The 15,826-nt window shown below is 44.5% G+C and overlaps 1 pseudogene, 17 gene segments (V, D, J or C) and 1 further gene; all 19 read left to right on the forward strand.

Moving 5' to 3' along the window:
* Positions 1 to 15,826, forward strand: part of Tcra (T cell receptor alpha chain) — a 1,796,232-nt gene that overhangs the window by 1,763,505 nt on the left and 16,901 nt on the right.
* On the forward strand, positions 190 to 254 carry Traj28 (T cell receptor alpha joining 28). The segment is given in 1 exon segment: positions 190 to 254. A coding segment is annotated over 1 exon segment (65 nt).
* Positions 832 to 890, forward strand: Traj27 (T cell receptor alpha joining 27). The segment is given in 1 exon segment: positions 832 to 890. A coding segment is annotated over 1 exon segment (59 nt).
* Traj26 (T cell receptor alpha joining 26) lies at positions 3,019 to 3,078 on the forward strand. The segment is given in 1 exon segment: positions 3,019 to 3,078. A coding segment is annotated over 1 exon segment (60 nt).
* Traj25 (T cell receptor alpha joining 25) lies at positions 3,344 to 3,400 on the forward strand. The segment is given in 1 exon segment: positions 3,344 to 3,400. A coding segment is annotated over 1 exon segment (57 nt).
* Traj24 (T cell receptor alpha joining 24) lies at positions 4,174 to 4,229 on the forward strand. The segment is given in 1 exon segment: positions 4,174 to 4,229. A coding segment is annotated over 1 exon segment (56 nt).
* Positions 4,610 to 4,669, forward strand: Traj23 (T cell receptor alpha joining 23). The segment is given in 1 exon segment: positions 4,610 to 4,669. A coding segment is annotated over 1 exon segment (60 nt).
* On the forward strand, positions 5,777 to 5,836 carry Traj22 (T cell receptor alpha joining 22). The segment is given in 1 exon segment: positions 5,777 to 5,836. A coding segment is annotated over 1 exon segment (60 nt).
* Positions 7,319 to 7,375, forward strand: Traj21 (T cell receptor alpha joining 21). The segment is given in 1 exon segment: positions 7,319 to 7,375. A coding segment is annotated over 1 exon segment (57 nt).
* Positions 7,970 to 8,027, forward strand: Traj20 (T cell receptor alpha joining 20). The segment is given in 1 exon segment: positions 7,970 to 8,027. A coding segment is annotated over 1 exon segment (58 nt).
* Traj19 (T cell receptor alpha joining 19) lies at positions 8,915 to 8,975 on the forward strand. The segment is given in 1 exon segment: positions 8,915 to 8,975. A coding segment is annotated over 1 exon segment (61 nt).
* On the forward strand, positions 9,306 to 9,371 carry Traj18 (T cell receptor alpha joining 18). The segment is given in 1 exon segment: positions 9,306 to 9,371. A coding segment is annotated over 1 exon segment (66 nt).
* Positions 10,304 to 10,366, forward strand: Traj17 (T cell receptor alpha joining 17). The segment is given in 1 exon segment: positions 10,304 to 10,366. A coding segment is annotated over 1 exon segment (63 nt).
* Positions 11,663 to 11,723, forward strand: Traj16 (T cell receptor alpha joining 16). The segment is given in 1 exon segment: positions 11,663 to 11,723. A coding segment is annotated over 1 exon segment (61 nt).
* Positions 12,951 to 13,010, forward strand: Traj15 (T cell receptor alpha joining 15). The segment is given in 1 exon segment: positions 12,951 to 13,010. A coding segment is annotated over 1 exon segment (60 nt).
* Positions 13,640 to 13,673, forward strand: Traj14 (T cell receptor alpha joining 14; annotated as a pseudogene). The gene is given in 1 exon segment: positions 13,640 to 13,673. A coding segment is annotated over 1 exon segment (34 nt).
* Traj13 (T cell receptor alpha joining 13) lies at positions 14,270 to 14,326 on the forward strand. The segment is given in 1 exon segment: positions 14,270 to 14,326. A coding segment is annotated over 1 exon segment (57 nt).
* Traj12 (T cell receptor alpha joining 12) lies at positions 15,081 to 15,139 on the forward strand. The segment is given in 1 exon segment: positions 15,081 to 15,139. A coding segment is annotated over 1 exon segment (59 nt).
* Positions 15,668 to 15,726, forward strand: Traj11 (T cell receptor alpha joining 11). The segment is given in 1 exon segment: positions 15,668 to 15,726. A coding segment is annotated over 1 exon segment (59 nt).

Consider the following 15,826-nt stretch of genomic DNA (forward strand, 5'->3'; position numbering starts at 1 on the left):
TTATAACAAATTTTAGTTGTCCTAAGTAATACGCAAAATGTTCTTATTGTGAACGATTCCAGTTAAGGGTAAAGACAATATTTACAGAGGCCCTCTCCTTCGATGTCAGTTTCCTCCCTGGGCTTCTATGTGGTGGGGTTTGATTCTCTCAGCATCTGTGAAGTTTTTGCAAAGAAAGGAAATTCTGTGTCTACCAGGCACTGGGAGTAACAGGCTCACTTTTGGGAAAGGCACCAAATTCTCACTCATCCCGAGTAAGTCCCTCTTGCTAGCTAATTATTTTCCGCAAGCCCACCCTCCATCATGCGGAAGCTGTCAGAACACAGGTGGTGTTGTCGTTGCTCGGTTTGTGTTGGGTGGTTTGGGATCCGAGTTGGAAAACAAGGTTATTAATGCATGTGTTCCCTGAGGCATTGTACTCGGGCTTTTAATATCCATGTAGTCTCTCCCTGAGAAATTATGTGAAACCCCAGGAGTGGGGAGGTCCAGGGAAAGTATGGAGCGGGGGAGGCAAGAACTGGAGGCAAATGGAGAAAAGTCCTGTGGGAGGAACACGCCTCGGCCCCAAGAGACAGGCAGTAGCCACTCTGTGAATTTCCCAGCAGGGGGGTTCTCTCCAAGACTCCTTTCAAGGAAAATTATGGCAGATAGAATGGAGCGGGAAAGCGGCTGGTTATCAGTATTCTTCCCACGCTCTAACCTAATTACAAGGAGATTGTTTTGGCCATGGGCAGTCATTTCGGGTTTTGTTTTCCGCCTCGCCTCCCCCTACCTCCACCTGTCTTCTCAGAGGCTCCAGTCAAGGTTATTGCAATAGCACGGAGCACTGTGTAACACCAATACAGGCAAATTAACCTTTGGGGATGGGACCGTGCTCACAGTGAAGCCAAGTAAGTTACCCTCTTCTTAGCCTGGGCCTTTGGGGGGAAATCAATCAAATCATTAGTTTGAAAAATACTTTAATCTTATGCATCTGCTTGGGCTCTTTATTAATGTTCTTTCCTCGGGCCAAAAAAAAAAAAAAAAAAAAAAGCTGTTTCTCTTCCCTGCTTTAAAATGAGGTAGGAGTGGAGGTGGAGGGAGAGTAATGATATAAACAATATTTAAGCCAATGAGGACATTAGGAGGGAGCTCTGGGGAATCCAGTACCCCACCACTTTTGACTAGACTTCCTGGCAGGCTCCCTGGTCATGTGGGATGCATTTTGGCTCTGTCTAATGGTCAAGAGCAAAAAAGTCCTCAGGCAGCTCTCTCTAATCACTTCCAAAGTCTAGTGACCCTCACTGCCAAAAAGTACTTTCTCGCCTTTAATTCTGACACACACACACACACACACACACACACACACACACACACACACACATACCGCTGCTACAATTTAAATAACTGAAAAGATCCAGGAGGGCTTTGTTCATCTAGACTGAGAAAAATATTTATCCTCTGTGGAACCTGGGCCTTCAAGCACTGAGTTCAAACCCATGGCTCCTGAGAAATGTCCTATGCCTCCGCCAGACATTTTAAGCTAAAGCGATGATGGGTTGGGCAATATAGCATCAACTCTGGAGACCAAAAAAAAAAGAAAGAAAAATCTAAATTGAAACATTCAAATTCTTGTTCTCTTTAACCAGCTGAGTAATCAGGGGTGAGGGGTGAGTTTCTTCATCTCTCTGAGCTTTAGTTTTTCCATCCATAATACGAAGATAAAAATATATCTACCCTGATGAATTATTGTGAAGATCAAATGAAATAATACAGCTCTCATATTTAGCATAGTGACCAGAATACAGGGAGCCATCATTAAGCCCCAGCCATTAGTAATAGTGACAAGCGTCATCTCTGATGCATGGTGGGGCTTTTGCTTCACCCTCTGGGCTCTTCTGTCAAGGCCCTGTCATGCATCAGGAGCAGGGCTGGAATAGAGAGACACGGTGCAGGACAGGGAGGAATGTCAGCCTGTTCTATGAAATCCTTCACCTGGGATTTGAATGTGAAAATAGAAAGAGTCCTGACTCATTTCAATAAAAACCATCCCGGTGTCAGAGGCAGGGCAAGGCTTCTGTAAAGCTGCATTGCCAGGTTCAAGGGGCTGCACACCCACCCTCTGCGCCAAGACATGGTCCTGGAGACCATGACCGCAGCTTAGACATGGTAGAAACTGAAGCTTCACACTACCATCACCAACTTCCTCCAAGATACGTAGATTCCCTTCCCCAAAAGGACTTCCATACGACAAAAACAGGGGAACCTTTGGAGGAAGGGCAATCTGTCCCAGATTACCCTGCTCATCTCGATGGTGAAGCTCACTAGAAATTTGGCTTCCAAAACTTTTGTCTCTAACAAAGCTCTCAAGCCTGGAGATGCAAGCTCAAGCCAAGTCCAGGGGAGTGAATGGGGACTGTTTATTTAGGGGAAAGCTGACGAGAGCCAGGAGGGGACAGAGTCCCAATTCTAAGTCTAGGGAGGGACTTATTAGACCCAACAGAGAGGCTTTGCTCTCTAGCCTGGCTGGGACACAGAGCACAAGATGCAGCTGTTATTGCAGGAAGGTAGTAACAGTAACGTTGGTGGTAAAACCTTCCTAATGGGTTTTTGAACAGTGAAAATGAGCTGTCAGGAGTCATTGCCAGAGCACTTTCTCTAGAGTACTTTTGAAAGGAGATAGACACCTTCTATCAGGGGTGAGTGGAGTGCAGCCCTGCCCCCAGGCCGTTGGAGGAATGAGAGAACCTCTTTAAGCTTTCTGCAGCCTCCAGAGCCTCTCTGTGAAGGTACAAGACTGATTAAGGCAGAGCTACAGCCTTCGGGGCACATGGCTTACTGGGCTGGGTTTTAGAACCACTGCTTGCTTGGTTCCCGAACTCCCTTTGTTCCCAAGACTCAATGGATAAATGGGATGGGGGGTTATTTTTATTCTAAAGCCAGAAGCACAGGTTCTATGTCCTGAGTTGTAGTGTTGCGATGCTTTGGGGTGCAGAGAGGAGGCTCTAGTGAGTTTTTGCTAAGAGGAAACCCACTGTGGAAATAACTATGCCCAGGGATTAACCTTCGGTCTTGGCACCAGAGTATCTGTGTTTCCCTGTAAGTATACCTGAGTGAAAGGCTGGTGTGGGGATGAGCTGGGGTGAGGGGGACCTGAGGTCTACTGTGATCTCAGGAGGGACTGAGTGACAAGCTCATAAGGACAGAGTAGGGAGTTTGTTTATGGAGACGCGGGGTGGGAGGGGGGGAGGTTGGGATTCAGGCTGTGGCTAACACTGCAGGAATTGCATTAGAGGTCCCCTTCTCCAGGATTCTTGGTGGAGGAGAGACCTAAGCTGGTTTTGATGTTGAGACAAGCACTGTAGAAGGACAAAAGTCTCCTCTGTCTTTGGGACAGGGAGAAGGCTGCTGGTGAAGCCAAGTAAGTGGCAAATAATTTGAATTATATGCTGAATAAGATTATCTACAAAGGCATTTTCTGCTCCCAAGGACAGGGGCCTCCTTGAATCAAAAGTACTTGGGAACACAGAAGAAGGCCCAATATCTTGTCACCTTCTTTATCAGAGAGGGAGGCTAGTGTGGAAAAGGGAAGAATCACACAAGAACGTCACCAAAAAGCCAGCTCTGTGGTGTCTGTCCCTTCTGCCGGACTTCCAACAGTCTCGATGTCAGAGTCTTGCTCAGCAGGAAACTCCAGCAATAGTTATCCTCACTTAAGAGATTTAAAAACCAAGACAAAAGGAGATCAGAGAGGGGTGTTGCTCCAACAAAGACAAGAACAGGTACTGACAGGGGTTTTTCCACTGGACTCCAGAATCTAACACACAGGCTCTTTAAAGGCAGTGAGACCCACTATGGCTGAATTCCAGGGCCTCCGAGGATGGGGTTTGGGATCAGATAAACTCTGAGCAGGGAGAGTTCCCATCATTGCAGAGTTTCAACGCAGTGCAGGCTTTATTAACCCCACGATGGCTCTCACTGGCTATACTGCTCAGAGAGCAAGCCTCTTGGCACACATCATCCTCAACGTCTTGAAAGAAGAGAAATTAAAAAAGAAGAGGAAAATGTATCTCACATCATGCAGTTCCCTCATTTTGTAGCAAGATTGTTTTCCCATGAGCAGTTTGTCTTCATTTAGCAGCTGTCTTCTCTGGGGACGCCATTTTGTAGACGTGTTTGTCACAGTGTGACAACTGCCAGTTTGGGGAAACTGCAGTTTGGAACAGGAACCCAGGTTGTGGTGACCCCAGGTAAGCCCAATTCCTTGGAGTCTCACCTTCCCTTCATCTTAACCTTTGTATACCATTCATTTCCCAGTAAACCTTTGAGAAATGTCTTGGGAAAGAAGCCATTTCCCCCCAAAGGACAATATCCAGAGCCATTAAGCAAAAATGAGAGCCCATTTTGGCATTAAATAGAAGCATTTTTGGATAAATAAGACTTTTCATTACTGTCTCCCAGTCTCCTGTGTGTACACTCTTATTCTCCTTATAAGAAGAAGTTACAGTAAGAAATGTTGCCATGATTCATGCTGTGGTGTGGGAGCTGTCGGCTGTGGATTTGGGGGTGGAGGATTAGAAATGTGTTCAGGCAGATTGGATGTGTTTTTGACAGGGTATGTAACACAGTGTGAATTATAACCAGGGGAAGCTTATCTTTGGACAGGGAACCAAGTTATCTATCAAGCCCAGTAAGTATAAAATTTTATCCTTGGATTAAGTAATGTCTATGGATTACGGGCTGATTTCGACTCAATTATACACTATATAAAGAATGCCTACTGAGGGAGAATGAGTGTCAAAGAGGAGGCCGAAAGTCTCCCTGGTTAGGATCTGGCAGCGCCATGCACAATGAGCCGTGGAGGGAGGGATGTCTCTGGGAATTGCTCCCAGAATATATGTACTGGGACTAAGGATACATGACTGATTATCCTGGGCTCTGGCTAGGATCATAGGCCTGGATTTGTGCAGTAATCAGCGACAAGATTTCTAATTCCTTAATGAGCTCTCTAAGGCACCATTCACTCTGAGGTTCTGTTTAGAATGAATCTTGGAAATAATTGCCACTGACCAAAGTAAGTGACTAGTCTCTCTGTCAAAGTCTGAGAAGTTACATGGGAAAAAAAAAAAGATATGTATTCATGAATACCGAAGGATACTTCCTATATCTGCTGATAGACTTGAGTCTGCTTGGTTTCTCCCACAGATTCAATGCACACCCAGAACCCCTCCTGTGCATGGCCCTTGCATACTATCCTTACAACCTTAGGAAATACTAAGAGTGACTTTTAATAGGGACAAAAGATAAATGCCTAACATTTAAATTCAAAACTAGCAATGTTCTAATAACCTGATCTTAGCAAAAGTATTTCAATATGAAAGTAGGAGTAAAATTAACTTGATGCCAGCCAGCTCCATGCCCACTGCTTTTCGGGTTCTGTAAATTCGGCTAAGGGAGATGTAAGAAGTAGGGTGGGGCAGTTTTCTGCAAGCATATTTTATTGATGCCCACAATAGAACTCCTCTGTTCTAACTTTGTAAGTTTCTCTAGGTGGGAAAATCTGCATGGTAGTTTGATATCTAAAATCAAAGAGCATTTACTATATAGGGATTTAGAAACACCTATCTGATACTCAGAACCCTGTGGTGAAAAAAAAATGGAAATCAAAGATTCCCCTCAAGGAAACTGGAATTAGAAAGACAAAGAAGGACTCGTTTAGAGTTTGTAGATAAGTGATTTGGTGCTCAGCCAGCCTGGCCTCTCTGCAGAGGTTCTTGTTGTTGAGCAAATCACAGTGCATCTTCTGGCAGCTGGCAACTCATCTTTGGATCTGGAACCCAACTGACAGTTATGCCTGGTAGGCCACTACAACTAATTCCTATTTACATCAACTGACCAGGGCACAAGTGTGTGTGGGTTATTTTGAGAGCCTGGGATGAGAAGGAGAAAGAGCTGCCAGCAGTGTCGACTGGGAAGGGGAAAGTAGAAGAGAGATGGTCATGAAAGACAAGGTGAGAGAGGGAAGCATGGCTAAGATCCTACAGAAGTGAGTGGAGCTGAAGCCGGGCAGGGCCCGGAAACTTGCTGCACCATGGCTGCAGACTGTAAGGGAAGCTGCCATTCTCACGATATTCTCTCACTAGAACCAACCAAAGGCTCCAAGATGGCTTTGCCCAGAGCTATCCAAGTCTTAAGAATTCAACCAAGTTAGCTAACTACATTTCTAGCTTAGTCCAGCTTATTCTACACAAGTCCTTAAACACAAGGGTGCCAAGTTAGGATATTTAAATTAGCCTCCATCTTCTCTAGCTTTCTGGTGCCCTACCAGCAACATATTCCTGCAGCACACTGCTTATCATTTTTACAAGTCAGAGCAAGTGAGCCCCTTGCCCTCCAACGCTGCATAAGTATTATAATTACTTGGCTCAGACTGAAGTCACCTCTACTGTGTTTCTCCTAACTGTGCTCGTTTGTTGAGATCTGTTGAAATTCAGTCAGCAGTGTGGGCGTGCCATTGATGACACTGAGGCTTCCTTTCTATTGAAATTGCCAGCAAAATATTTTGCCCATAAATAATGTTTCATCTAGACTTGCAAATGACAGCCAACACTGCAGCCTCTTTTTTTTCCCCTTTGTTTCCTTCTTTCTGAAGGGAATCTGCAAGAAGAAAGCAAAACTAAAGTGAAATGTAGAGGGTTTTTTTTTTCCTATGGGGTTAGAAGGAGACTGTCAGTGAGGATGTCAAGATACATTTGGTTGTATAAAACAGGTATTCTGACAGACGAGACGGAGTGGTCTTGTTAGGCCATGCTCGCAGAATTCCCTGAGCTAGCTTGTGTGGCTCAGGATATCCTGAAGAGACGCTCCGGGTCAGTTGCCAAGAACAATCCAGACCCAGATCCAGGGTCTAAAAGAGAGGATTCAGATAGCCCAGGAGCTAAAATAGGGGCAGGATAAGAACTTTCCTCGAAGTCAAATCTACCTGAGAGGAATTTTCACTTATAATTAGGAAGGCAGGGGAGGAAAGAGTTCACTGAGAGCACCCTTGTTTCACATGTTGTCTACATACAGCACGGGAGACAGAAGAAAGAACCCAGGCTGAAAACTAGAGAAAAGGAAATCAATAGGCACCGGAGAAAGTCAGTCGACCTTCTCTTGCCTGTCTCTGATAATGAATGTGTCGTCTCCGCTCATTCTTCACTGTTCTTCGCACCTCTGTGGAACTGCGCAGCATCTGTAGGCTTCCTTAGCTCTTCACATAACTTGGTTAGTAGTCATGTTTTCATAACGAACCTCTCTTTGAAGAAGAGGGCTTTCTGTAATGGTGCTAACCATTGTGTGTCTAATTACAACGTGCTTTACTTCGGATCTGGCACCAAACTCACTGTAGAGCCAAGTAAGTTATTGTTACCCACCCATTATGCTAAATTCCTCTACTCGCTCTATATTTGCTTTGAGTTCTCTTTAGCTTGGATCCTTGTCCAATGTTGTATCAGTCACTCCTTGTCCCTATCTCTTGAGCAGATATAAATGGAGCAAACAAATCCTAGGATTCCATTAACACTCTGAGACAGACAACTGTGTTCTTGACATCCTCCAGAAGGAAGGTTTCCAAAGTAAGGGAAGTCACTACTTTTACTAATTAACACACAAAGAAGCTGGAGATAACTGAAAGTACCAGTGAATACCTAGGATTTCAGAAAGCAGACATGGCTCAGTGTATGCATTCATAAAAGATTCCATAGCTAACATTTATTGAATATTTGCTATATGCCTGTGTAAATGCCCCTTGTACCTTATCTCATTTAAGGGGCTGATGGCCCTCTGGGGCAGATTTTATCCCACTTTCAAAGGTAAAGTTGAAATTGTAACCAAATGGTTAAGAGAAAATGGAGGACCAAGCTAGACCAGCAGCAGGCCTGGATGTCCCCACTGCGGCCTCTCACAACCAGGGTCTTGCTGAGGTTTGTACAGAATGAAATAGCCTGTGGTTCTGGTAACTACAAGCTCGGTGTTGAGTCAGTAACCATGATGTCTGTAAGAGCAGGGTGTGAGATGAGACTCTCTGTGCTTTCTGGATTCAGACACTTTAAAACAAAATGGTGAATGTGTACATGAGCAATTTCACTCAGGAAGTATGGTAAATGGCCAATAAACAAATTTAAAAAGATCCTCCCTTTGGGTTAGAATCCTAGCCTTTCTCCACCCCTCTTTCCTCCCTTCCCACCTTCCTCAGCAGCTGGACTTTCATCTCAGGGAAACCCTTACATCGATGTCTTTGTTGATGACGAAGTCAGATAAAAAACTGAGAAAGGTTGTCTCCGGGTCATACCAAGAATCTTAGAAGATAACTCTTTTTCCAATATTTGAAGAACTCTTGTGTAGATAATGGAAGAGGTTGACACCAAAGGCAGAATCAAAAGCAGTAGATGAAAAGGCGTCCCAGCTTCTCCGGGATGCTACTGAACGGTGCAGTGGGCGGGCAGGCTCCACTGTGAAGTCTGGAGAGTGCCCTTCAAGGCCTTCACTCTGGGTCCTCAGGACTAAGGTGGAGGGCATTGTGGAAGGAGTTTCTGTGGCATTTTAGACTTTGGATATCCTGTGAACTCGAAGTGCTAAGACCCCATGACCCTAGCATAGAAGATAAAAGGGTGGGCTACATCTGTTTTTTTCTATTCTTATTATTTTGATAGCCAAGAAACAGGCCATCAAATTGTTCACAAGCTGAGGCCTACAGAGATTTTTTTACACTTAGAAGATAAAGAACTATGATTTCTCAGTGCAGTAAATGGGGAAAGAAGAGGAGAGAGAGAGAGAGAGAGAGAGAGAGAGAGAGAGAGAGAGAGAGAGAGAGAGAGAGAGAGAGAGAAATGCCTTGAAGGAGGGCCAGAGGTTGAACAAAGGAAGTGGGGTGACTTTGCAGAGGACAAATCTGATCTATCGAGGTTTTCATAAGTTCAGCTCTGGAATAGAATCCAAGCATAATGTAAGTCCTAGTAACTGAAGCAGTCTTTTAGACCGGGAAACAGGACCAGGGGAGCGAAGGTCCTTCCAATTTAAACACTCTCAAAAGGCTGTGTAATTGCTTTCTGATAGGAGAGGACTCTGGCGGTGGAAAGACTATTGTTACCACAGATCATTTGTCTCTTAAGATGTAGCCTCTGAAGAAAGAGTGACTGTCTACCGTAGGCTGCTGGGTGCTTGGGGGAAAGACTTAGGTAAGCTCAGAGCGGACAGAAGATCGTTTTCGGCCCTACACTCCCAAGCCAGGGAGAGAGGCTGGGGAATGGTAGGAGCAGATTTGTGTAAAGGGGGCTGGCACTGTGTAGATAGAGGTTCAGCCTTAGGGAGGCTGCATTTTGGAGCTGGGACTCAGCTGATTGTCATACCTGGTGAGTAGGTTTCTTTCTACTCCAGGGAAACATTACCATGAAGAAATCTAAAAGGGAGACAAATTAATTTCATTATCGCCAAAAAAAAAAAAAAAGAATTTTTCTTAAGTATTTCTTTGCGTCACTACCTCGGAGGCAGCCCTGGTATGATAGATAAAGCAGAGGGAAGGGCCTAAAATCGATGTTAGGAGTCCATGAATCTCCATGAGGAGAAATAGTGGGTCCTACCAAAGGGAAAATAGGCAGGCAGTTGTACTAGAAAGGTTTGAAGCATCCCAAAACATCTGCTTTGGACCATGACCTTGGTCCTATGATTCTTGGCGGTCTCCCTCTGAGAGGCCCTACTGACTACCATTTGTGGATAAAGGTACTCTGTAAACATCCCCAAGTTTCTCGATTGCCTTCCCTGGCCCAATTGCCTTCCCTGGCTGCACCAATAGAAGAAGGTCTCTAGAAGAATTAGAAAAAGTCTGGATCTACACTTTAATGACAGGGAGTAAAGCTGAGACAGTGCACAGTAGACCCAGGACTAAAGTCTCCCTCTTCTTTGGAGACTTCCTTGGCACCAAGTGAAACGGAGACACTCAGTTAGAAGTGCATTGTCCAGGACATTCAGCATTTCCATGCTAGATGAATAAGCCTGACTCTGAAGGTTCCAGAGTTCTTGGTTCTTTCCTGTGTTAAAACATAGTCAGACAGGCTCCCCAGTGAGGTTATGATTCGGACGCATTATCCTTGAATATTGAGGTCTAAATGGCCAAAGCTGAGAATCAAATTTGCAAACATAAATGTGTGTACAGTGGAGAAGATGGCTTTACCCTGAATGTTTGCAGCCCTCCATCTTTGCAAGCATAGGGAAGGTCCTTTGCCAAGTATCTGCTGCGTGTGATTTCTTTAGTCCTTGTGTTTTTGCTTGGCTTCAGATCACTGTGTGACTAACAGTGCAGGGAACAAGCTAACTTTTGGAATCGGAACCAGGGTGCTGGTCAGGCCAGGTAAGTATTTGGACCTGAACCATGGCTCTGCTCCCAAACTTGGAAAAGGAGCCTAGCCATCAGTTTTTAAGTGAAGTATGATAGTTTGGCCCAGATTAATCTGTATTAAACTTGGATTGGAAAATGTTCTCTTAAGTAAGTGTGGGTAAATGAATAGATGAAGTCAGTACAGATAAAAGACATTTCTATCTTGATGTATCCTAGGATAGATTTCCTAAAAGAAGCCTCTTACTGTCCCAAGAATCGGAGAATGGGGAGGGGGGTAGAGGAAGGGGAGGTGATTCCATTGCACAAAGTGGTTAAGTGATTCGAACATTTTCACAATGGCAGGGCAAGGGCCCACATTTTCTAGGGTTCACTATACTGCGGTGTGTGCTCAGCTGTAGCCTGTATAACCATCATTCTGATTTATTTCCTCTGGCTCTCATCTTTCCTAATTATTATAACTGAAATATTGATAACCCTTCTCTCCCGGCTCACAGAATGTGTGTAAGGATTAAAAAGACATTGTGCTATGAAGAGGAGTTGGCTAGAGGGGGCTTCATTTTATTTACTTTCTTGGGGAGGGGGAGACTTTTTATTAGATTGGAAGAAGGGATGAGACAGAAGCAGTACTGGAGAGGCAAGATGCTAAGATCAATACATGAACGTGCACAGCATAATTAAGGCATTCAATTAGAAGACAAAGGACAGCAAACCCGGTCCATCCTTTTGATAACCATGCCTCCGTGAGCTCTGTTGAGATGTCTATATGTTGGTTCATGTGGGAAATGGGCTTCTAGGATCCAGCTCTGCCTACCCCAGACAACTCCACGAGACTGGGATGAGATCATGTTTGTGAAATGCCCTTGGGAAGTACAGGCAGTCAGACGATTCCTGATTTGTTAAGTTACATTTTTGGGCAAAATTCCATTTGAGGGTAAACCTAAAAGTGAACAAGTCTGATAGATCTTGGCTATGGCTAAGAAAGGCTTGGATTTGGAAATAAGGTGAGACTTTCCAGTCGTGAGGGTTAAAAAAAAATCATAAAACTTAATGCCCAAGGCCTTTTCTGGAAATCTTCAAAACCCTGCAGTCACGTAGTAGACACACATGCACTTGGGCAAGTGTATTGAGTGATTCCCAGGGTTCCCTTCCATCAGAAAGAGTATGAGGGTTTAATATTTTTCCTGAAAATATGTGTTTGGTGTAGGACTATATCTGAGCCAAGCAAAAAAAAAAAAAAAAAAAAAAAAAACTTTGGGAGGCTTTACTCTCTAGCACCATTTAGTTTTTGTGGTGGAAGAGATCACTGTGGCAACTTCAAGTGGCCAGAAGCTGGTTTTTGGCCAGGGGACCATATTAAAGGTGTACCTGCGTAAGTATGTCTCTTTCTATGGATTCCAAATTTGATTCATTGTTGAGATAAGTGCAAGCTTTTTAGACATGTTAGTGGGGTATCAACTGTCCCCATTCATCCAGACATCACGGGAAGCAAGGTGCCCTCTCATGCCTTCCCCGTGCTGACTAGAAAAACAGGTTCTAGTTTATATTGTTGGCAAGCACAGTAGGGAAGCAGATTGGAAGACGCCTCCGATGCCCAGCAGCCAGCCTGGGACTGCCCAGGCAGAGAAAGCTGTTCTGAAATGCCATCTTCCCTTCCACTTGGCATCATCTTATGACTGTCAAGCCCTACATAGGCAAGGCCATGTCTTTCAGTTGCCTACAGCATCCCAGCCTCTCACACATGTGGCTGTGCAAACATTCTTATAGAGGCCAGCGGTCGCTCCTAGGGGTCATCTATGCTGCTTTTTTGAGGCAAAGCCTCTCACTGATGAAGCAAGGCTGGATGACTAGATAGCCCCCCCCCCAAGAGCCTGCACATCCCTGGCTCTGGACTACAAGTGCAGACAACTATGCTTGTCTTTGTGTGAGTTCTAGACATGGAACCTGGGTGTGCATGCTTGCAGGGAAAGCACTTTATTGGCTGAGCAATCTCTCTAGCCCATCTGCCCGTCTCCATCTTTTTCTAAGAACGCATTTCTTGGTGATATTCGCATCTCGTACATCGGCAGAAAGATGATGTAGATGTCCCTCGTTGGCACACTGTAATTTGGAGCCAAGCTTTGATCTTTCCGCCCTCCATTTTCCGTTGTCTGTCAGTGAAGGTGATTAGTTCTTCCATGTCTCCAGGGGGCAGGCTAGCATGCTGTCCATCAAGTGCTGTTGCCTGGATGGCCTCCAGCCTGCTACCCAACCTGACTCTAATGCATACCGATCATTCACCTGACCTTATATGTTTATTTATTGTTTCCCTACTCCTGAATGTCACTGTCATGCGACAGTGACTGCTTTTCATTGTTTCCTCGGTGTCTAGTGTTGTTCCTATATGAACTAAGATCCAACGGCCAAACTGCCTTCCATGCTTAAAAATTATAGTTCTGGAAAAAAAATTAGAGTTTTGTTGCTGCCTATACAGACACTGAGAACTCAGGAGTCTGGCCGTGGCAAGGACGGGATATGATTTCTGTTCTGTCTAGTTGCATACACCATGAGTTTGAATGAGGGAGCCAGTGAAGAATTTGCAGGGCCTCGTTTCACTGTGCCTACCAGGGAGGCAGAGCTCTGATATTTGGAACAGGAACCACGGTATCAGTCAGCCCCAGTAAGTACCTGATAGCTGGTGATTATGACGCCCGCCCTTATCTCATAGCCTTTATCACACAGACGACCACATGCCTTATCACTCAAGTAAAGTAGAATTGGGGTTTAATGAGGAGAGGAATTAAATGTTATTAGTGGTTGCAGTCCTCCACCCCATGTCTCACTCTATGTTCATAATTACTTTGATAACTTCAAGTGATAAAAGGAAATTTACTAGAAGGACGGTTACAATTTGCTAAACTCTGGTGAAAATGAAAGTGTCTACAGGTGCCGGTGCCTATGTAACAGTGGGTATCAGAAGGACCAGGCTTTGGCTAGAAAAAAATAAATAAATAATAAGTCGACTTGGTGAAATTGTACAAATCTTTTTAAAAACCAGTATGTTTCAGAATTGACTGGAGAATATCAGCTGCTATCCTCTCAGGCTTTAGCTACAGCTATGGCACCACTGTTGTTGAGCCTTGTAAAGAGGCTTTCACGGGCTTAATTCCATGGCTTAGCCTTTATTCCAGTAATCAAAAAGGGGGAATCCCTAGCAGAACTCCCAAGAGAGAAGAGAGCTGAATGCTGATCACATCAATCTAAGATCACAGCAGGTTGAGCATTTTTGTCAGACAGCACGGGACCACGATTTACAATGTATTCATTTGGGGGACAAGACATCACTAAAGAGATGCTTAATAGGGATGCTAAGACCCACTGAACTTGCCACAGTATTTGTGAGGCACAGTGGTCAAAGAATTAATGGTTCATGCAGACAAGCACATTCCTTGTATGGGGAAACTGTCAAAATAAGGGTGCAGAACTGGCTGTGAACAAGACAGGTCATGTAGGAACCCTAGAAATAATAGCTCCCGCAGAGCTGATCCTGAAGAAAGGGCAGCTCAGCTGAAACACATCCAGGTCCCCTAAATCTGCTTTGACTCATGCACTGGCCCAGCTCTATCTGTAAAAAGAAAGTGTTTAATAATACTTCATAAGTTAATATAAGGATAAGTTAATGTATGTAAAAATATTTTACAGATTCTGAAGTGCTATCCACATATAAAATATGGGTCTATAAAACAACAAAAAATATTAAAGCTGGGTCAGTCATAGACTCTTTTAAGATGAAGAGATGGTGTGTGTTCATGTGGATCTGTGGCCACAGGCACTGGTTAAAAACACCCTCTCTCTCTCATGGAAGTGTATGAGTTGAGAGTTACTCTGATGGAAACAGGAAGGGAAAGAAGCCATTTTGTAAAGACCTCACTTACAGTGCAAATTCTGGGACTTACCAGAGGTTTGGAACTGGGACAAAACTCCAAGTCGTTCCAAGTAAGTCCATGTCTGAATTGTTCTCATGTTGTTCTCTAATATAGCATTTGGAGCCCAGAACGGGATGCAATAGACCTCCCCCTTCTTGGCCATTTTCAGGAGATGCAAGCAAAGGAGTTTTTAGGGTTTTTCATCCATCCCTTAACATTTAAATAGTCTCCTTCCACCTTTTTTCTTTTCCAATGTGAAAGAAAGCTAAGACGTTGCCCATGAGACCAGACGTCAAACAGCTGATCCACAGAGCCAAAGCAGAGATCTGGGTTTGTTTGCTTTTTACAACTGTGAGGCATGGGGTCGTTGGGGGGTCACCTGACTTTGAAGGCAGAATTCGACTTGAGTAAGGCCCAGGCTTGTAGAATGTGTTGACTGGGGCTGGGGAGGCTTTACGTATAGTGATCTAAACCCTTCTTCATGAAGTTGTCAAGTGATTGACATTAAAGTTAAAGAGACTCTGTAGCAAGAATCTAAAACCCTAACTGTTGTGGAGTTTCTAGAAGGTTCCGATACATCTGTTAGATAAAGAGAGTTGAAAATTTGGGAGTTTGGTGACAATAGATCCAGGGACGTGGGCAGAAAGCAAGTTCATTTTTAAACTTGGTGCCACAAATGCCCCAGGTTTGAGTTAAATGACCTGTGTGCTTTGTGGAGTGTAAAGGAAAAGCGAGCTGCAGCCTGTTTGTCGATGGAAAGCTACAGCCCTGAGTCTGGGTATGTGCTTACCTGTGGGTGTTTTTGACTGACTAAGAAACACTGTGGGGACTGGAGGCTATAAAGTGGTCTTTGGAAGTGGGACTCGATTGCTGGTAAGCCCTGGTAAGTGAGCTAAGGAAGAAATGATGGGAAGGCTGCGGGTGAAAGGTCTTTATGGTCCAGGAAATGGCCCTGCAATGAAGGACAAGCTGGAGGGCTAGGTGACTCACTGTTACTAGAGTCCCACTACTTCTAGCAAAAAAAAAAAAAGTGTGTGTGTGTGTGTGTGTGTGTGTGTGTGTGTGTGTGTTCGCAACCCCACACTACAAGGAATGAGGGAGAGTCCTCTGAGATTTGTGAGTCCTCTGCTAAAATATGACATAGATCCAAAATGTCTGAATGTTTATTTGGCAGTGGCAGTAGTGGAGCCTGCTTAGCCTTAAGTCGCCTGCTCCTCATTCATTAAACAAGATAATAACGTCCAAGGTCACAGTCTCAGCGAGGTGATGTAATCTATGTAGATTGTCAAGCCTCTTGGCATATCCTATGTCCTCCATAAATGATGAGTTTTCGCTCTCCTTACAAAGTATATATCATGGGCTGAAAAGCCCTATGCTGCAGGCCATTTTTGTGGAGAGGTTTGCTGCTGTGTGACTCGGGATACAACAAACTCACTTTTGGAAAGGGCACGGTGCTTCTAGTCTCTCCAGGTAAACGCTGCCCCCTCTGAGCTCTGTCTCCCTTTGAGTTAAGGTTTCTGCACATTCTTGCTGCGTTTTCCCCGGGAACTGCAGCATCCTTGTTCTGTTG

This window comes from Mus musculus, chromosome 14 (genome assembly GCF_000001635.26).
Source record: "Mus musculus strain C57BL/6J chromosome 14, GRCm38.p6 C57BL/6J".
In the NCBI taxonomy this organism is placed as follows: Eukaryota; Metazoa; Chordata; class Mammalia; order Rodentia; family Muridae; genus Mus; species Mus musculus.